General features: G+C 36.2%; 1 protein-coding gene across 2 annotated transcripts in view; it reads left to right on the top strand.

The window, feature by feature from the left end:
- Positions 1 to 22,313, top strand: part of GRID2 (glutamate ionotropic receptor delta type subunit 2) — a 1,875,262-nt gene that overhangs the window by 1,403,306 nt on the left and 449,643 nt on the right. For both annotated transcript variants that reach the window (XM_043971982.1, XM_043971983.1), the window contains one exon: positions 14,053 to 14,154. In XM_043971982.1, coding sequence (XP_043827917.1) covers positions 14,053 to 14,154 — 102 coding nt within the window. The remainder of the gene's footprint in view (positions 1 to 14,052; positions 14,155 to 22,313) is intronic.

Consider the following 22,313-nt stretch of genomic DNA (forward strand, 5'->3'; position numbering starts at 1 on the left):
GTGACCTCTGGAATACAAGTGCTATGTTCCTAGCATTAGCACATGCACCTGCGATCTCATCAGCACAGAAGCTGAAAGGAAAAGTGCATAGTGAGCTAGACAAAGGCATTGGCTACGCTGATTGCAATGGCAGATTGCAGTACATATGCTGGAAGCAATTCAGGAATTTTAAGAGGGAAACTCATTATTCACTTTCATGGGTATGACTGATGTTCCTAGAACAGTTCATTAGAGAATTATGGAATCAGATGTGATCAAGAAGATGCTGGAGGAACTGTTTTCAGCAAAATTCTTACAAACTAACACCCTCAAAAGAAGTAATGTCAAATCTATAGTAATTAAAGCTGAATCAATGACAGAAAGACAGAAACAATACACAAGGTAAAAGTTTTATAAAATAACACCAGAGTTGGAATTCTTAAAGCTCTCACCTTACCTGCCTCAACCATGAGACAGCCAAGGGACAGCCATTAGATCCAGCTGTTGTATCCCCTCTCCTATTCTACCATGACAACAATTCATTCTGGAATCACCCCTCTCTCATCCCCCAATCCTCCATGTCATGGGGGAAATAGGTGGTGGGGATCCATCCGTAGGTATTCCTACATAAAGAATTACAATCTTACACACAGTCCAATTAGAATTAAAATGACCAAGAGGGAAGTCAGAGACTTAGCCTCAAGGAGAGGAGATGGAGATGGTTTAGAGACATCTTTCTCCTTAGAGAACCAAGTCCAAAGCTTTTATAGAGGGTAGGTGCAGTGACCACCTGACAATGAAAGTTCCTTTTGGGCTGGGGTGGGGAAAGCCCGAATGTCCATCCACTGGAGAGAGCCATGTCTCAGAGACAGTTGGATGGTGGAAGGAGCGAGAAAGGGAAAGTTTTAAAATGAAAGCAAATTTGTTGCCTATGGAGTACACATTTTAGACAGCAAAGTGGAATAGATAGAGAAAATTTGAGAGGAATGAAAATAAAGAAATATACAATTCTAGGTAAATCCCTGAAAGGAAGATACTTGGGAGAGGAGGGGAAGCAAAGAAGAGCCTAAGATGGTTTCCAATAACTGTTCATACTAAATAACATTAGTAACTACTCATTTCTTTTTTTTTAATTTTTCTTTCTATTTATTTATTCATTCATTCATTCATTCATTCATTCATTCATTCATTCATTCATTCATTCATTTATGTAGTTTTTCCCTATCTTAAATGAAAAAAAACAAATTTTAACATCAAATTATTATTATTATTTTTTTTTTTTTTAGTGAGGCAATTGGGGTTAAGTGACTTGCCCAGGGTCACACAGCTAGTAAGTGTTAAGTGTCTGAGGCCGGATTTGAACTCAGGTACTCCTGACTCCAGGGCCAGTGCTCTATCCACTGCACCATCTAGCTGCCCCTTAACATCAATTTTTAAAACTTCGGGTTCCAAATTCTCATCCTTCCTCCCTATTTCCCCCTTAAGAACTCAATACTCATTTCTAACACCAAAATATAAAGTAGGTTAAATGATACCGAGTGAAAATCTTGGGGGAAGCATACCAATGGGAGGCTTTAGAAAGATATACCTTATTCTTTTACAATCTCCTAGAACCCTGAGGAGAAGAGTAACTACCCTCTGGGAACCCAGCTTGCCAGTGAGAATTGGGAGCTGGCACAGTAGCTCCAGGGAATGACTATACATGAAATTTAGATATCATTCTTTTTCCATTTATACTGTTTTCTTTCTATATGTGTTACTCTCTTCTCCAATTCTTGCCTACAATTGACAAGAGTAAAGGAAATACAACTTTTTTTTTTTAATCTTAATCATATTTTTTTTTTGGTGAGGCAATTGGGGTTAAATGACTTGCCCAGGGTCACACAGCTAGTAAGTGTCAAGTGTCTGAGGCCAGATTTAAACTCAGGTCCTCCTGAATCCAGGGCTGGTGCTTTATCCACTGTACCACGTAGCTGCCCCCTTAATCATATTTTTTTTAATTTTCAAGATTTTTTAAAATAATATTTCTAGTTCCAAATTTTTCTCCCTCCCTACCTTTCTTCCCCCCTCCCCCAAACACAAAACAATCTGATATAGGTTTTATATATATATAAACAATCACATGAGATATATTTCTGCATTCGTCATGTTGTGAAAGAAGAAGCAGAACAAAAGGGAAAAACCTCAAAAATAAAAAAAGAGTAGAAATAGTATGGTTCAATCTGCATTCAGATGTGGAGAACATTTCCATCATCAATCCTTTGGAATTGTCCTGGCTCATTGTATTGCTGAAAAGAGCTAAGTCCATCACAATAGATCATCATACAATGTTGCTGTTACTGTGTACAATGTTCTCCTGGTTCTGCTCACTTCACTCAGCATCAGTCTGCTTAAGTCTTTTCAGATTTTTCTAAAATCTGCCTGCTCATCATTTCTTCCATCACAATAGTATTCCATTGCATTCATATACCACACCTTGTTCAACCATTCCCCAATTGATGGGCATCCTCTCAATTTCCAATTCTTTGCCACCACAAAGCTGCCACAAATATTTTGATACCTGTGGGTCTTTTTTCCCTTTTTTATGATCTTTTTGGCATACAGACCTAGTAGTGGTATTACTGGGTCAAAGGGTATGTACAGCCCCATAGCCCTTTGGGCATAGTTCCAAATTGCTCTCCAAAATGAATCAATTCACAGCTCTACCAACAATTCATTATTGTTTCAATTATTCCACAGCTTCTCCAACATTTATTATTTTCCTTTTTGCCATATTAAATAATCTGATAGGTGTGAGGTGGTACCTCAGAGGTGTTTTAATTTGTATTTCTCTAACCAATAGTTGTTTAGAGCATTTTTTTTTCATATGGCAATAGATAGTTTTGATTTTTTTATGTGAAAACTGCCTGTTCATATCCTTTGACCATTTCTCAATTGGGGAATGACTTGGATTCTTATAAATTTGATTTAGTTCTCTATATATTTTAGAAATGAGGCCTTTATCAGAAACACTGGCTGTAAAAATTGTTTCCCAGTTTTCTTCTTTCCTTCTAATCTTGATTGCATTGTTTCTATTTGTTTAAAACCTTTTTTAATTTAATGTAATCAAAATGATCCATTTTGCATTTCATAACAGTCTCTATTTCTTGTTTGATTATAAATTCTTCTTGCCTCCATAGATCTGAGAGGTAAACTATTCCTTCCTCTTCTAATTTACCTATGGTATCATCCTTTATGTCTAAATCTTTTACCCATTTTGACTTTATTTTGGTATACATTGTAAGATGTTGGTCTATGCCTAGTTTTTGCCATACTATCTTCCAGTTTTCCCAGAAGGTTTTGTCAAATGGTGAATTCTTATCCCAAAAGCTGGAGTCTTTGGGTTTATCAAAATGTAAATTACTGGGGGGCAGCTAGGTGGCACAGTGTATAGAGCACTGGCCCTGGAATCAGGAGTACCTGAGTTCAAATGTGGCCTCAGACACTTAACACTTACTAGCTGTGTGACCCTGGGCAAGTCACTTAACCCCAATTGCCTCACTAAAAAAAAATTTTTAATTTAAAAAATATATTCTAAAAAACAAAATGTAGATTACTGTGCTCATTTACTATTGTGTCTCTTGTGCCTAACCTATTCCAGTGATCCACCCCTCTATTTCTTAGCCAGTACCAAATAGTTTGGACGACTGCAGCTTTGTAGTATAGCTTAAGATATGGTACAACTAGCCCACCTTCCTGTGCATTTTTAGAAAATACAACTATTGACCCTCAAATCATCAGTTTCTTGTGAAGGGCAAGAACCTTTAGCATTGAGTTCTAATTTTCTTTTGGTGATATTGTTTCCTCCCATATGAGTAATCACAAGTGGGTACAAACAATGTTTTCATGATTCTTGGGAAATTCTCTGTCACATCTTGGATATACATTCCAGGAATATAGCAAACCTTTCTGTTTTAATTTTCAGGTTGATATAGGTTCTTTTTAGAAGACACCTTTACTTTTTTTTTCTTTTTCCTATGACCTTCTAGGACTATATCTCAAGTGTCAGCACCTGCTGGGCTATATTATCTTTTCTTGGAGGGCAGATAGCTAATTCCCCTTCAGAGCATATAGCCCCTTTCTCTTTGTAAAGGACTTCAAATAAGTTTTTTAACTACAAAGGTTAAATAACTTTTCTCCTCTTTGTGATATTCTCTTGCCTTCCAGTCTCTTGACCCATGTCAGAATACCCCTCTACATTTTTAGAATGTTTTCTTTGTTTTCATCCTGAAGCCTTTCTATTTTTTGAGAAATAGGAATGGTCCCTCATAACCTTGAGAGCCAAAAGGCATTTTGTGAGTCCTTTATGATCTCTTTGAAGAAAAAACCCAGCCTGCACTTTGAGTATAAATGGTAGTCATTTGGTTCTGAAAGAAATAGAGACATTGTACTATTTGGGTGACTAGAACGTTCCCCTTGTTCTCTATACTGCTTGTAAATGAGGTCTCTCATCTTTGTCTTTCTTGTTAGAAACTACCTGTAGAAAAAAAAAAAAAAAACAGTAGCTCCAAGGGGATAAGATGTCCCCTCCTTGGCTTCTGTTTAGCTTCTCTTTGTTCCTTTACATCCATGCTCAGTTTCCTTTCCATCCTCTCTCCACACTTTAAACTTTTCTCAACAATTGGTTTTATTTACATCATTCCCTCTTATCTTAATAACTAATTTTCCTCATGAAGCCCTTCTCTTTTTTCTGCTTATCCTACTTCATCTTCCCTTTTCTTCTTGAGTCCTTCTTGGCCTGCTTCTTATTCTCCTTGATGACCCCTAAAGGCCTTTCCAGTACTAAATCCTGTAAATCCCTGATGAAAAGACCAGAGCTGAATAGAAAATCTGACATTCAAATAGAAGATTTGAGATAACCATAAAAAGGTAAACATGAAAGAGTAATCATAAAGGACTCAAGAAAGTTAAACTATTTCTATTCCTATCAGGGAAAATGATACACATGTAACTCCTAAGAACTTTATCGTTAGTAGGGCAGGTAAAAGGAGGCTGCAAAGACAGAGGGCATGGATGTAAGTTGATAATGTTGGGATGACCTCATTTAAAAATCAAGGGGAAAAAATGAGGGATGCATAGGGAAAAGGGAGAAGGGAGATGTAGAATAGGGAAAATTTTCTCACGTAAAAAAATATGCAAGAAAGAACTTTTATAGTGGTGGGGAAAATAGGAAGGGGGGGATGTTTGAAGTTCATTCTCATCAGAATTGATTCAAAGAGGGAAGAATACATATACACACTAAGTTGAGCAAAGAAATCTTTCTCACCCAATAAGGAAATAGGAAGGGAAGAAGATAAGAAATATGGGGTGGGGATGAAAAGCGGGAGGGAAGATTAAGGGAGATAGGAGTAAGAAGCAAAATAGATTTTTGAAGAGGGATAGGATATAAAGATAAAGAATAAACAGAAGAAGGATGGAGAAAAATAGTAATCATAACTGAAACAGAAATAGATAGCAGAATGTATTAAAAATCAGAATCCAAAAACATGTTGTTTACAAGAGATATACTTGATTCAATTGTTTTTATTTATTTATTTACTTACTTATTTATTCATTCATTCATTTATCTATATATTTATTTATCTATCTATCTGTTTGTTTGTTTGTTAATTTATTTATTTATCTATTTGTTTGTTTGTTTATTTATTTATTTATTTATTTATTGGTGAGGCAATTGGGGTTAAGTAACTTGCCCAGGATCACACAACTAGTAAGTTGTCAAGTGTCTGAGGCCAGATTTGAACTCAGGTTCTCCTGATTCCAGGGCTGGTGCTCTATCCGCTGCGCCACCTAGCTGCCCCTAAAGAGATTCAAATTTTTTTTTTTTGGAAGAGATATACTTGAAACAGAAAATAGACCCAGAATTAAAATAAAATGTTAGAGCAGAATCTATTATTCTGAAGTGAAAAAAGCAGAGGTAGCAATCATCATCTCAGACAAAGCAAAAGCAAAAATAGACTTAAAAGAGATAAGCAAGGAAACTACATTTTCCTAAAAAGTACCATAGACAATGAAGTAATATAAAAAATTATGAAGGGAAAATTTCTATGATAAAGGTCTTATTTCTCAAATATATAGGGACCTAAGTCTATTTTTTTTTTACAAAGTAAGAGCCATTCCACAATTAATAAATGGTCAAAAGATTTGAACATGCAGTTTTCAGAAGAAATCAAAGCTTTCTATAATCATATGAAAAATGTTCTAAATTGCTGTTGATCAGAGAAAAGCAAATTAAAACAACTCTTAGGTTTTCAGGGCATGTCATTTTGGGTTACATCTTGAGCTCCTTTACTTTTCAGAACATGATTTTCTTTGATGATTTCTGGTGATCCAAAGTAGTCTTGTGTTATTTGAATTTTCTTTTCTTTATATTTGAAAGTATTTTTCCTGGTTTCTTATAGAACTTACTCTTTGTCATTGGAATTTTGAAATTTAACCACTATGTGTATTGCACTTTGATGTATAGTTGGTTTTTTTTGTTTGTTTGTTTTTCTGTAGGAGATCTATGGGTTCTTTTGATGGAACTTTACTAGTTTTTTTAAAATCCAGAAATCATATGGATGTTTTTGCTACTGTTCCTTGCATTATAGCTTTCAAGTTTTTTGACTTCTTAGGCCATCTTGATTTTAGGAATAATATTTTTTTCTTGAATAGAAGTTATATTTTCTTTTTTAGCATTATTGATTTTAACTTCTCTTCCACCTTTTCCTTTGATTCAGTGTATTTGTATTGCCAATATGTTGTTTTATCTTTTACTTCTTTGGAGATACGAGTAATTATGGATTCAATTTTGTCCTATTCTGTTAGTTGTTTCTGCTGCAAAGTCCTAAATTCTGGCACTTTTTTTCATCTAAGTTCTCTAAAGGTTCTGAGTTATATCTTGAACACCTTGCTGTGGTTCTGTGTTCTCTTGGAGATTCAAAGAGTTCTCTATTTCATCAGGTGCAGGGTCAATTTCCTTTTTCTTGCAACATTTATTTAGAGATAGTTAAAATTTTTAGAAGACATTTCGCATCTTCCCCTCTGTTTATTTTAAGTACATTCCCTATTGATTTATCTGCTTATTTTAATTATGTTTGTTTTCTAATATCTTTAGGAATTTTAATCTTTGTTCATGATATTCTCCTTTCAGTGACTATCTGAATCCTCACCCTAGAGTAGTGGGTTTACTCCCAGAGTTGAACCTCAAAGCTACATCAGATTCTTCTCATGTTGGGGAATTTACTTTTCTTTGGGTTTGTTCTCTGCTCCAAGTAACTTCTGGAGTGGTAGGACTGGCTCTAGGTGGATACCAGTCTCCTTTCCCTCAGGCCCAGTTCTGTCCCACATGTTAGTCCCCTGATCCTATGCCCTTTATTCTCTTTTCCTCTGTTTAGGTAAAATCAATGTTTACTACTTTCTACAGGCTTAGAGTATGGTCAGATGGGTTTTCTAGAAAGAGGTTCTGCAGCCTTGTTGTCTAACATAAGAGTTACCCTCTGATTTGGTCGTGGCTGTCCCAGGCAGACCATAGTTCCAGGCACTCACACATCCATACCTATTATACTTAATTCTCCTTCTCATCTGCCCTGGAAGAATTATGATTGGCTGCTTACTGCTACAGGATTTACTGCTGAGGTAAGGGAAGAGGTCGCATGAGCTAGTAGACAATCATCAGGAAATTTCCTTGCCAGATAGATGCATGAAAGCTTATGGGGGTGGAGTGCTGAATGAACAATTTATGGATCACATTCTCCATCATTAACTCATAAGCTTGTTACCTTGTTGGACTTCTTGATTTTTTGTTTTTTGTCCAGGGGTGAGAGATATAATTGCTTTATTTTTAGTTTGTGATTCCTCTTTAGATTGGATCTTTTTTGGGGGGGGCATGGGTAGCCAGTGGGAACTAGAAAAAAAATTTCTAGTACATATTTTAATTATATGCCCTTTTTATTCAGATATAGTTTCTATCCTCACTGTGGTGATCAAATGGAAGTAGATAAAGCAGCCACATGAGTAGGCAACAAAGCAAGTTAGCATTTCTTTCTCCCATATGAGTACAAGATAATAAATTTAAGGAACATAGAAAATAGTTGTTATTTTCTTAAAATAGAATATTCATGGTCATTCAAGGAACTACCTGAAGCACATAGAAGTTAAATGGCTCAGCCAGGTTCATGTCCAGTTAATATAAGAAGCAGGATTTGAACCTAGGTTTTTCAGACTATAAGCCAGAACTCTATCACTTCTGCCATATAGACTTTGTAACTCTGTAAAATAGCTACGGATAGCCAAAGTGTGAAAAGTTATCATGTAGTGCCTATGGCCAAATGATAAGTAAAAATGCTATTGATAAAAAAATGACATATATATATATATGTGTGTGTGTGTGTGTGTGTGTGTATACATATATGTGTATATATATGTGTGTAAATACACACTCACAACTCAATAGCATACCCAGTATCATACATGAAGACAGATAGAACTATTACATTCATTCAAATATACGAACCAGAGTGTTGAACACAAGATATTTCATTGATTTTTAGCAAACATTACAAGATAATTATTGCCAAAGCTCCAATGAAGGAAATAATTAAAACATTAAACATTTAAAAAGAGTTCTTTAATGACTTTATGCAGTAAGCAGAAAATAATGTAGATCAATATATATTAATTGAAAGGAAATAGAATTATCCTTCATTCAAAATCCATTTTAAATTATACATAGCCAAGCTATGGGAAGTAAAGAATCTCATTTTTCCTACCTGAAATACTGCAAAATCATTTTTGTTATTTGTTGCTTTGGGAGTCCTCATACCTGAGAAGATGGTGTCATGAGACATTATAGGTCTTACTACCTTTAGTTTTCTGCCTCATTAAGGGGGGGGGGGGAAGCTAGGTGGTGCGGTGGATAGAGGACCCACCCTGGATTCAGGAGGACCTGAGTTCAAACCCGGCCTCTGACACTTAACACTTACTAGCTGTGTGACCCTAGGCAAGTCACTTAACCCCAATTGCCTCACCAAAAAAAAGTAAAAAGAGCAAGAGAGAGAGAGAGAGAGAGAGAGAGAGAGAGAGAGAGAGAGAGAGAGAGAGAGAGAGAGAGAGAAGGAAGGAAGGAAGGAAGGAAGAAAGAAAGAAAGAAAGGAAAGAAGGAAGAAAGAAAGAAAAGAAAGAGAAAGTAAGCAAGAAAGGGAAACTTCTTTAAAAGAAAAGAAGTCAGAGTAATAAGATTTAAAAGGAGTAAGCTAATGAAATTGCTACATTAAGGTACAAATTTGAACTTGAGTGAAATTTGTATGTGCGTGTGCAAAATTATTCTACGCAAGCTTCTTTTATTATAATGTCCTTCTTACCTTTTAGCCCTTCCCCATTTAAACAAAACTTTATTTCAGCTGCATGATAGGGATGGAAAGGGGGAGTCCAAGGAGAACTGACAAGTCAGAAAATCAAGGTTAAGATGCCCAGGTGGAAGTGGCATTTAGAAGACCATTCCAAACAATAGTGGGGTGGAGACCTCAAACCTTACTCTCTATATAGCCTATGCTTGTTTGTCCCTGCCATGTACTGTCTTAAAAATTAATAATCAACCATTTTACAACCATGCAGTTGACTGAAAGATATAGATAATACAAGATTGTGTTTATTATACATTGACTAAAAGGAAAAAAAATCACTTGAATAAAATACTGCCTTAAATCTCTCCGTCCTGGGGCAGCTAAGTGGTGCAGTAGATAGAGCACGGGTCCTAGATTCAGGAGGACCTGAGTTCAAATCTAGCCTCAGACACTTGACACTGACTAGGTGTGTGACCCTGGGCAAGTTACTTAACTCCAATTGCCTCACCAAAAATAAAGAAAAATAAAAATCTCTCCCTCCTGAACAAGAATCTCCCACTGAGGTTAATGAGATGGTATTGAGAGAAGTAATATTTTTTTCTGTTATATTAATAGCCAACTATTAAATTAGGGTTGAGGTTTTTCCTTTTTATTTCCTCATTCAAGGACTAGTTCCTATAGTTCATTTAGCCAGTCTCTGAAGACCAAAGATGATAGATGAGATTGGCCTAATCTTCTTCAGGGTTCTTAGATCTTGAACAGGATCCCACCCAACTAGGAGACCATACTTTTATTCATAGCATAAACAAAATCTAATCTAGGTGAATTCCAGCCCTAAAACAAGTCCTTGTATCTCTTCAATGCAGTCTAGGGGAACCTAGCTCATGAAGGAGAAAACAAGCCAGAGTGGTCTGGGTAGAGATGGATTCCTTTGTCCAGACTGATGGAGGCTGCTGAGTCTCTTGATTAAGTCATGTCCTCAGGAGAAGGAGCTGGAGATTTTAGCTTACCTCCTCATTCATCTGTCCACTGCTTCATTAATTATTTAACAATCAGGATTGATTTTCACCTTCCAGGGGTCCCCTTTTTCTAAAGGTATTTCTGCATTCAGGGGTCTCCATGGTTTTGTCTTTGGTTACCAAGAGAAAGAACTGACTACCAATTTATTGATTATCAGTTAGCCTAATTAATAGATTATTAATTACCCAGAAACAGTCTTTCAGGCTTTTCCTTTGTCTCAGTATACCATAACTCAGATACAAGGTTCAGTGTAGAGTCTCATTTCTAGCATCTAGCCCAGTCTGCAAAGGAAAACCAGAGGAGGAATTTCAGGTGAAAGGGGAGTCTACACTTCTGTCACTTTGAACCAAAAGAGTTTTCCAGGTGGCTAATAGAGGCTGAGTCCAGTGAATATATTTTTGCTCAAGCCCAGACACAGGTAAGGAATTTGGAGAGCTAAGACCAGAGGGACAGCAAGGACTTTGCCCTGAATCAGACCATTTGGGGAGCACTGAAAACTTCCAGGCCACTAGCCTGAGATCTTGGAACAGCACAAGGAGCAATACCTCAAGAAAAGAAATCCAAGGAGACAAGGCTTCTGAGTGATTTTGTTATGTCTTGATGATATTAAGAATGGAAAGAAAAGGTTAGAAAAATACATTTCCAGAGAGCAGGGAGGGGAAATCTTAGGGAAATTTTTCTTATGTAATCAGACTGTGCAAGTAGAAAATCTATGCAAACAAAGGAAAAGGGTGCGTGATGGGGAGTGGCTGACACTTGAACTTCATTGTCATCTGTATTGTGCAAAAGAAAGAATACACACACAAAGGATACACCAACACCCACACATATACAGAAAGTACAAAGATATATTTCACTCCAAAGAAAAGTAGAAGGGAAAGGGAAAAGGCTGGGGTGGGGAGGGGGAAGGAAATTTAGAGGGTATATACATACAATGAGGATTAGTCCTCAGCAAATCAAACTCTAAGGATATATATATGTATAGTTCTTTGTGAGGTGGCAAGCAATGAGTACCTGAGGGGGTGCCACATTTTGGGAAACAGATGGCTAAGTTAAGGTACCTAAATGTGATGGAAAACTATTGTTTTGAACTATTATTATCATAATGTCCAACCGTGATCCTAGAGAACAAATGAAAGAAAAACCTCCCAAAGGACTCAGAATGGAGAATGAGAGAAATATTTTTGGACATGATTAATGTGGAACTTAACCTCTCTCGGTGTCCTAGGCACCTCTATAAGACTAGGAGGAGTTGTTGCTGTACATCAGTGAAGGAAGTTTTGACAACAGGGGGCTCCCCATACCCATGTTGAGACAAAACAAAAGAGAACAAGATTGGATTTCATAAAATTATTGGCCAAACTACGTATTAAAACAAATTTCTTAATAAGATGCATCACTAGTTTTAGCAATAAATATTTTGGCTCATCTGTATACCAAAATGCTAAATTTAAGTTGGCACCATTAAAATGTGATTTACTTAGGCAAGTTTTCAAATTTCCCCTAACATATAAAACCATTCCAATTGGAAAAATTAGTCTTATTTACTTTGCCAAGTTTGAGCATATGTATCATGAATGAGATGGCATTATGTGAAGTATTCATTAAATTTAGAACTAAATTAGCATCATTGAAAAAATCCTACAGCGAATTAGGAAATTGGATAAGTAAAATCACAGTTCCCTATTTCACCAACATTAGTTGTTCTAAAAAGAATTCCTCATGAAAAGTAATTATTATTTTTTTTAAAGGTGTACATTAATGAACATAATTAAAGGACTTTTGTTGACCTCTGAAGAGAACAAAGCTCTTCGGAATTTTCATAAGGTTTTAAATTTGGCTAGAGTACTACAATAGTTTTTATAATTAGACTTTCAACACATTTTGATTTGTTAATTGAATCTAAGTTCTAATTAGACTTTGTATGTAACTAAGAATGACATACCACTGAATATATTTAATGCGCTTTTACTGTTGAATCTCCATAATATTTTAATATGGAAAATGCAGGATTTGCTTATGTCAGGACCATCTTTTCCCCCTTGCTACAGCAGGAGATGATTCTTTTTTTCTCCTAATTTAGTATTTTTGGGAAGGGAGATGTTTTGGGGTGTTTGAGGAACAGAAAATAGAGTATACACATCATTTTTTAAGGGATGCACTTGATTTTTAATTTTTTTGTTTTCTTTTGTTTTTGCGGGGCAATGAAGGTTAAGTGACTTGCCCAGAGTCACATAGCTAGTAAGTGTCAAGCATCTGAGCTAGATTTGAACTCAGGTCCTCCTAAATCTGGGGCCAGTGCTTTATCTACTGTGCCACCTAGCTACCTCTGAAGGGATGTACTTGAAAGAAAATGTATTTATCATGGTGCCTAGAACACAGGGACTTTATAAATGCTTATGGACTCAATGACTAAAGCCAGGTCACTGGTGTGTCTTTAAGCAAAGCACTGCATCTATCTATGTCTCAATTTCCTATATCTAAAATGAGTCGGTTAGACTAAACCATGTCTGAGGTTGCTTCCAACTCCATGTCTATGATCAAAAGGGCCAAGTGAGGGGGTCTGCTGACATTTTGTGCTTTTGCAGAATGATAAATAGAATGCAATATAAGAAAATAAATCACAGTAGTCAGGACATAAGAATATAAAGAGCCGAGTGACCTCATAACCATTGAACTAATCAAATTTATCCTTGAAATAGCTAAAGATCCTTTAACATTCCTACTGAGTGAATTTGAAATAGGTTTCTGCAGCTGAAGGTCCAGGGAGCCAGCAGTGAAGAGAAGCATCACATTCCTCCCCAGACTTGCATGAGAATATTCTTTTTGCAGCTTAGCTGCCTGAGCAGCTTTCCAGGGATTCTAGTCACATCATCTCATTCTTATTCCCTGTCTCTGAACTGAGAGACATCAATTTTCATTCCATCCAGATTTATAGGCACTAATCCTGAAACTAGTAGTGCCCACATTTGGATATTACCAGAGCTAGGTACACAGGGGTGTAAGGAAAGGATATTTTGGAGATTAAAAAGCAGTGAATCATTGAAAGGCCTTAAGGGAAAATCTCTTGCCAAAGTAACCCCATGAAAATGGGTAGTTCTGAAACAGAGAAAGTAGGTAAATTAGGTTTTATGTGTGCTATATATTGTAAATCCTACAACAAGCAAGTCACATGAATGTTTCTTTTTATCATCTGTAAATGGTTCTTTTAATCACCTTAGAAATAAATTGTCATACTTTTACTATTTTTAAAGAAGCATAAATCGAATTAAACCTAATATAACTTTTTTAAAAATCTAAATTGTTTTCCAAGAAAAAACAATGTGTTAAAACAGACATTGTGTTAGAATTATGTGAGCTATTATTTTTTTCTAAGTCGTGTATCACTGAGCCCAAATTCTATTAGAGTTATTTGTAAAGGTTCCTCATTAGGGTTATAGCCTCATCAGCAAGGCTAAAGCATCTTATGTTGACTACTGTCATTGACTGTACGATATAATGGTATTTAAAATAAGAAAATTGCATGTGTGATTGCTTCATTTGCAATCAAAGAAGGAAAACCTGTACTTCAACCTTTATATCCCAATATTTCCAAGAGTCATCCTATTCACAGTCTTCAAAAAGGTTCATACACAGGTGACCGCAATTGTTTGTCAAGCAGAAAGGTGACTAATGTCATTTTCTCTTTTAGCTTGGCTGCTGGAATCCTGTCACGGGTCTGAACGGTTCATTGACAGACAAAAAACTGGAGAATAACATGCGTGGGGTGGTTCTCCGTGTGGTGACTGTTCTGGTAAGCTTAGCTCCAGTATTATAGATTGTATTTGTTATCTTCAAGAAACTCCATTTCTCTTTCTAAATTTGTAACATTATTGTCTAATGGTGAAATGCAAAAGTGTTTGTAACTGAACCGTTTGCCCAATGACATTAAATATATTATCCAGTGTCCAGCCAAAGTATTCTTTTTTGGTATCAAAAAATTAGAAACCAGGAAAGATTTTCCACTTTTAATGGTCCTTCTAAATAAGATTTCATTTCCTGTTTTTTTCAGACATCTATTATATTGCAGATACTTCATTCCAAGAGTATCTTTCTATGACCCCCAAATAAAATAAAATGTGTTAGTTTCTCATTGAAATATTATAAGATTATAAAATGGACACTACTTTTAGCATGAGATGCTACATTTGGAATATGTTAAAAATGAACAGAAAACAAGTACTTAATTGAGTGAAGCCAACTCTTTGCTCTCCTATGTTTCAAAACATAAACTACTCCTCTCAATAGTAAGAATTCTTGCTGAAATGAACTTGGGTTGTGTTTGTGCATTTATCATGTGGTACTTTAGGGTACTTTTCAAAACATCTGACAGCTCAGCATGAATATGTTTTTCTTTTGATTCAAAAAAGCCACATTCTTCTCCCACAGCATAAACAAATTACAGAGTTAGTAAATGAGAGAGCCTTTTTCTTCCATGTTGATGCTAATTGGGTCTTCATTAGAGTCTCAGCATAACAGCAATAACTGGCCTTTGTGCTGAATTTCATAGAAATTTAAATTGATTCCACAGAATTTCCTCATGATAAAACTGTTCTGTGAATATCCTCTCTCAAAGGAAAGTCAGAATATCCTCTGGTCCCTTTTCTCATCTTCAGTAATGTCATTCCTTGGTCTTGCATGAGTAAGCTTTTAGAGAAGCATTCTTCTATCAAACAATAATGTTTTTAACCTGCTGTGATGTAGATGCTAGCAAATCTAAAGAAAAATATGTGTATAAATTTGTACTGATGTGGTAGTAAATTACACCTTCCATAAATAGTAGGCAAAGATCATTTCCATTAACCAGGCATTAGCAAAGATGACATTCACATCAGAGGTAATGCCTAGTGTTGTTTTTTTCTTGCAAAAATATTTCTAAATAAAACTATAATCAGTAAAAGTGAATATCATCTACTTTTACTCCCATCCCTTAGGCCAGCATCTCCAGAGTCTTAGTGGAGGGAACTGAGTCACTGTCAGGTGGTTTGCCCAGTCTTCTCAAACTTCTTTATCCTGTTCCTTTCCATCAGCTAGTTCAACCTCAAGGTTGGAGTCAAGTCCCAGAACTTTGGAATTCTGCGTAAACTCCTCAGTCAGTAGAACAGATATCTCTACCTAATTCTTAGTAGTCATTTTCCCTTATGGGTGAAATACTTAACATTCATATCTATATGTTGACTACAAACATGCATACTATATATGTGTATGTGTGTATGTACATGTGTATACACATGTATGTGTATGCATGTATGTGTGCGCACACGTGTCTATAGGTACACGCACCTATATAGCCCTCTCTATATATACATACCTATATATACACATATACAAACCTGCATTATAGATAAATATGTATATGTGTACACGTGTGTGCATGTGCATATGTGTGCACACTTACATGTGTGTATATGGGTATAGGGGTGGATGCATTGCATAAACATATGTATGTGTACATGCATACACAAAGTAAACATACATGTGTACATACACGTGTATCCCTGTAGCAGCTTGAACCTGGTTGGACCATGATTTCATTGATAAGTCAGAAGAAATTCCCCGAGGCTTAGCGAGGTTACATTGCTAGGTTGGGTCCCAGGATTCTAGGAATTAAGACTTCTAATGCTATCATTCACAAGTGCCTATCAGGTGTGCTCCCCTGAAAATCAGTCATCCAAGTAGTTTTAACAAAAAAAAAAGCCAAAAAAAGCAGCATCAATTACTTTTAACAAGTTATTTTACTGAGGAAGAATAGTATACCAAAAATCCCCCCAAATGTGGAGGTTCACTCTCCTGTTACATGTGTACACTCTTCATGCACATACACACAATCCCTGTGAAGAGTGAGCATAAACTTAAAATTGTTGTTGTTGTTTCTTCTTCATTCTCAAAGAGGATTATGAAGTCATGACTTGCAGTGAATTGGATTTAAGTGAGGGAGGGCAGTGCAAGGTCACCAACCTCACTCTCTCTTACAGAGACATCTGGGTCCAGTAGCAAGAGATAGATGGATAGATGATAGATAAATAGATATATAGATGTAGATAGATATATACACACATACATATATATATATACATAAACACACACACACACACACACATATATATACATGGACACACATACATATATATGTATATGTGTGTGTGTGTGTGTGTGTGTGTTTGTGAATGAGAGAGTTGTTCCCTTTCAGGATCTGATGTCTTCAGTGATATGATAGGTCAATTCACCGAATGCTTGGCTAGATCAATAACTTTCTTGGCTTCTGTGCTATTGCTTTACCAGACTTGGCTGCCACACACTTAGTAGCTCTGGGACACCAGTTGTTGCTGGGATCTCAGAGAGCTTTAATCGATCTGTTGTAACTAGCCATTGGAGTGTTCCCTTCTTGGGATACTCATTCAACTAAGATCAGGAGATAATTAATTTTTTTTCTAGTGGTTCCCCAGAGCTAAGGAAAGGGTCTTTGGTGGAGGACCTCATCAGTGGGTCCCCACAAATACAAAGGGCCCAATATTTATCATAGATGTGGCCCTATATTTAGCATATATTATCTCTGGAGTTCTGTATCAACCAACACTCTAAAAGGTTGGATCCATAAAGTAAGGATGGTACTCCCCTCAGGTTTTGTGGGGACCCCTTTACTTGTTGTACAGTATGCTTCTCTAATAGCTACAAATTCCTACTGTTTTATTTGACCATTTATCAATTTTATCAATTAACCATTTATCATCTTTCCGATATAAATTATCAATTAGTCTCCCCAATGTCAGTCAACCCATCTTTACCTCCTTAATATTAATTAACCAATTTACATTGATTAGCTGGAATGAAAACTACAATAGGCATCTAATGTCCAGGTAATACAACCTTAATAATCACCTGAGTACATTTTTCCTAATGAATTCTGGTCCTTTGAACCAGTGAATCATAAAGCTGGATAACTAGATATCCTGATAACTAACTACATGTTTATTTAAACACTAGAAGCATTTTTGCTTTATATAAACATCCAGTGACTACTGTATATATAGAACTGATCACTTCCTGTTTCTCTGTTTGGTGTGCAAAAAAGTTGAGATGAATAAGATCTTGCACTATTTATACTCACTTTGAGACAGATGACAGTATTTTTTTTCTTATGTACAACTCTTTGTCTCAAAGCTTTCTTTCTTCCACATGAACAAATTCTATAGATTGCTTCCTTTCACAAATAGAATATAATTATGATAAATAAATAATGAAAAACGATTACCTGAAAAATACACATGCTTATGTCTTTCTACGGAAAAATACTTCAAAGGCAAAGAAATGAATTCGCCTCTATTCACTTGGATGGCATCCAGCTGAGAAAACTTTAAAAACTGGCCTAATTGCAACAGACACAAGAGAAAAATAAGTTATGGATTTCAATTTAGTTATGGATAAGGAAGAATGCTAGCATATGTATTGATTTATAAATAGTTTCCCATAAAAGCAATTCTATAAATGGTGGTTAGGTTTCCAGTGTATCTCATTTACTCTCTGTTTACCCTATATGGCAGTCATATTATCCTTCTAGTAATCCTGATGCTTTAAGTACATGCAACTTCCTTGAACTTCTTTGAACCCAGTCTCAGAGCCTTTATTTTCTTTGAAGTCTAAGCCTGAAATTATTTGAATTCTGAGACCCTTTAAATTCCAGCGGGAGTGAGAATTGGGGTAAAAAAAAATTAGAAGCTATTGAAGAACTGCCAAATAGCTTCTATGGCAAAAAACAAAATTCTAGTTGTATGGAGATAGAGAAAATCTAGACAAGCTACAGGGGGCAGCTGGATGGTACAGTACCTAGAATGTTGGAGTCAGGAAATCCCAAGTTTGAATTCTGTCTCAGGCACTTACTAGCTCTTTAGCACTAGGAAAATCAACCTCCTTCTCTTTTCCTCATTTGGATTTATATGTGTGTATATGTATGTGTGTGTGTGTACTTATATACATATACATATAGTTGATTTTCTTTTCTGAAAGTTAAATTTAACTTAGGTCTGAATGATGAAAAAACATTTTAAAATTCTACTTGAGAAACTACTCTTTAATGGATTGACCACTACTTTTCTGTAGCAGTTTAAGAAAATTGACATGACTATTTGTAAATTCAGAGAAATAAAAAGAGTAAAATGTACATGTATTTTCTTTTTTCCCATAAAAGTATTTAATGTACATATATTTTCAAAAGTTTTTGTAACATTCCAATCCCAAAATGGCAGAGTAAAATATATATATTTAACCTTTAGATTTTAAATATACATTTTTTCTGCTATAAAAAGATAAGGTTTGTTATCCTTGAGCTTATATATTGCCATGCTTAATTATGTAGTCAATTTCTTTCACGGTTTTAAAAAAATTATGTGTTCTATAATTGATTAGGATTTAACATTAAGATAAAGTTTTTAAAATGCAGAGAAATGCTTCTAAAAATTCATAGCAATAAATTGATATATGGACCAATTTCTGGCTAAAATGAACTTATAAGTTTGACATTCAGTATAATACTTACTTTGTGATAACTTTATAACTTAAATATTTTTTAAAATCCAGGTTACTTTGTCATACTGACTACTTATAATACTTTTAAAGAAACATTTAAATAAAAAATGCCAACAACAAAACAAAACAAAACCTCAAGGAACTTTCAGCTAGAAGATAGCTTTTTTTTTTTTTTTGACCTGACATCTGATTCCATTGGTATAGAGAATCCTTTTGAGGAAACTATTTCTACCAACGCAGGTTAGTATTAGTTCTGAAACTTAAACTCCCAGAGAAATGACTGGGGCACTGAAGGGTAGCCCAGGGTCACATAGCCAGCATGTGTCAAAGGCAGGATTTAAACCAGGTCTTCCTGATACTGATCTCATCTCTGAATCTGTAATACAAGCTGCTTCTCTAAGCTGACAGATTTTTAAAACATGTTCTTTAAAATAACTTTTTTTAAAGCATTCTGTGACATTTGCTGATTTTACACTTTACCTCCTTCTACACATTCTTTATCCAGTCCTAGTAGCTTACTTGTAGTTCCTCACACATCTCTCTCTCTCTCTCTAGGCCTTTCCTCTGTACATTTCTATTGCCTGGAATGCTCACCCTTCCCACCCTCATCTTTTAGAATCTCTGACTTCCTTCAAGACTCAGTTCAGACACCACCTTATGTAGGAGGCATTTCCTGGTTCTCTCAGCTGCTATTGCCTTCCCTTTTCTCTATTCTGTATTTATCTTCTGTGTGTGCGTGTGCAATATATGTATAGGCATAGATCATATATATATATATATAGTGTACTATATTTATATATATATATAAAATATATACACTAATATAAACATGAATATATATACATATCTACATATGCACACACATGTGGGTGTTTATACACACAGTATTTCTCACCCATTGGCAAGTAAACAGCATGAGGTCAGATATTCTTTTTGCCTTTCTTTGTATCCCTAATGCATAGCACAATGACTGGCACAGAGTAAGCGCTTCATAGAATAGTTGTTGATCAGTTGATTAATGGATAGATTAATTGACATTGAAAGTTAGGCATGGGGCAGCTAGATGGCTCAGGTAGGAGGAACCCATGATCTGATGAGGGAAACAAGATGCAAACAAATATGTAAAAATAATCTAAATAGAAAATAAATTTAAAATAATATGCAAAGAGAAGGTGCTAGAACTAAGAAGGATTTTAGGAAAGGCTTCCTGAAGAAGATAGAGCTTTAGCTGCAACTTGAAGGAAGCCAGGGAAACCAAGAGGTAGAGATAAGTAGAAAGTGAATTTAAAGCTTGGGAAATAGCCCATCCAGAGCTGAGAGATGAGCAATCTTATTTGGGAAACAAAGAGACCAGTGCCACTATAACAAATAGCATATAGTGAAGTGTAGGGTAAAAGAAGACCAAACATGTGGGTGGAGGGAGCCTGGGTTAAGAGGGGTTTTTAATGCTACGCATAGAATTTTATATTTGGTGATAGAGAATGAGTAGTGTTTATTGAGTAAGGGGCAATGTGCTTCAGGAAAATCAGTTTGGTGGCTGAATGGAGAAAGATTGGAGGAGGAGGAGACTTGTGGAAGGCAAAGAAACTAGCAGACATGAGATAATGGGAGCCTGTAACATGGTTGTGATGGTATCAGGAAAGAGGAGGTGGCATGATTGAAAGATGTTTCAAAGATAAAATCAACAGTGCTTGGCAAGAAATTGGATATGGAGAATGAGTGATAATGAAGAGTGAGGGATGACACCTAAGTTGCAAGCCTGGGGGACTAGGAAGATGATAGTACTGTAAAGTTGCTATCTAGCTATACTGTCTAAAATATCTAATGAGTGGTTGCCAATAAAATATAAGCTTTAGCAAGAGTTTAGACTTTTAAGCATTTATTAAGGAGAATAAGAATTTGCTGAAGAGAAAGAAAGAGGCCTAGATGCCTATAGCTATCTATCTCAGGGAGCCAGCATTTTTGCTCCACTCTTCACAAGAGTCCTGAAGAAAGAGAGTGAACCACAGCTTCTTTATCCCACGAGCCTCCTTTCTAACCTGGAAACATCAAACATCACTTCCTGACGCCAAGGAACTGACTTCCCAAGCCACATGGCTTGCCCTCAGATGCCTTCTCCTCATGTCGGAGCTTTCCTACAGTAACTCTCCAGCAGGTGGTGTCACTCCAATTGTTACAGTACCCTTGAAAGTAATAGGGAAGCTAGGAGAGGGGAAAATTTAGGGGAAAAGATAATGAGCTTGGAGAAGCTAGGTGGCACAGTGGATAAATCACCAGCCCTGGATTCAGGAGGACCTGAGTTCATATCCGGCCTCAGATACTTGACACTTACTAGCTGTGTGATTCTGGGCGAGTCACTTAACCCTCATTGCCCCACCAAAGAAAAAAAAAATAATGAGCTCAGTTTTACATGCAGTGGTTTAAGATATCTACTAGAATCTAGTTCAAGATGCCTGAAAGGCATTTGAAAATGTGAAACTGAAGAGAGGTTAGGGCTGGATAAATAGATTTGAGAATCATCAGTAGAAGGATGATAATTAAATACATGTGAACCAATGAAATCATTCAGTGAAGTAATATAGAAGAAAAAGAGAAGAGGACCCAGAAAACACCCCAATGGGAAAAGTTAATGGGCATGGCATTCTTAATGAATATACAAGAAAGGAGACTTGAAAAGGAGCAGGCAGATATGTAGGAAGAGAACCAGGAGAGATTGGTGTCCTGAAAACCTAGAGAGTAAAGAGTATCAAGCAGAAAAGGATGATCAATGATGTCAAAGGCTACGGAGAGGTCAAGAAGTACGTTCATTCCGAAAAAAGCTCATTAGATTTGGCAATTAGGAGAGGAGCATTGGTATCTTTGGAGAGAGTGCTCAGAAGGCATATTGTGTAGATTTAAGAAGAGACAGAGGAAAGGGAGTGGAGCCATCCATTGCAAATGCCTTCTCAAGGAATTAAGGTGAATTTAGTGCAAGAATTGAGGACAGAAGTGATGTGGGACAATAGTTAGGGTTGGAAGGATCAAGTGAGAGTTTTCTGAAGATGGGAGAGACATAGATATGTTTGTAGGCAGTAGGGAAATATCTAGTAGATGTTGAGACAATGATAGAGTAAGCATCATAGAGGAGGCAGTCTACTAGAATAGATAGGATGGAATTTGATCACCTGTGTGGGCCAAAGGTTTTGCCTTGGCAAGGAGTAGGGCTACTTCTTTATTTGAAACAAGGCAAAGGAGGAAATAGTGGTAGCAGATGAGGAAGAGGGGAGAAGAGAACTCTTATGATAAATGACCTCAATTTTTTTTCTGTAAAATCTGAGGCAAGGGTCTCAGTTGAGAAGGTAGGGGTAAGGGAAAGTCTTGGGACATTTAAGGAAGGATTAAAAGGTTTGG

The sequence above is a fragment of the Dromiciops gliroides genome, chromosome 6 (genome assembly GCF_019393635.1).
Source record: "Dromiciops gliroides isolate mDroGli1 chromosome 6, mDroGli1.pri, whole genome shotgun sequence".
Taxonomy (NCBI): Eukaryota; Metazoa; Chordata; class Mammalia; order Microbiotheria; family Microbiotheriidae; genus Dromiciops; species Dromiciops gliroides.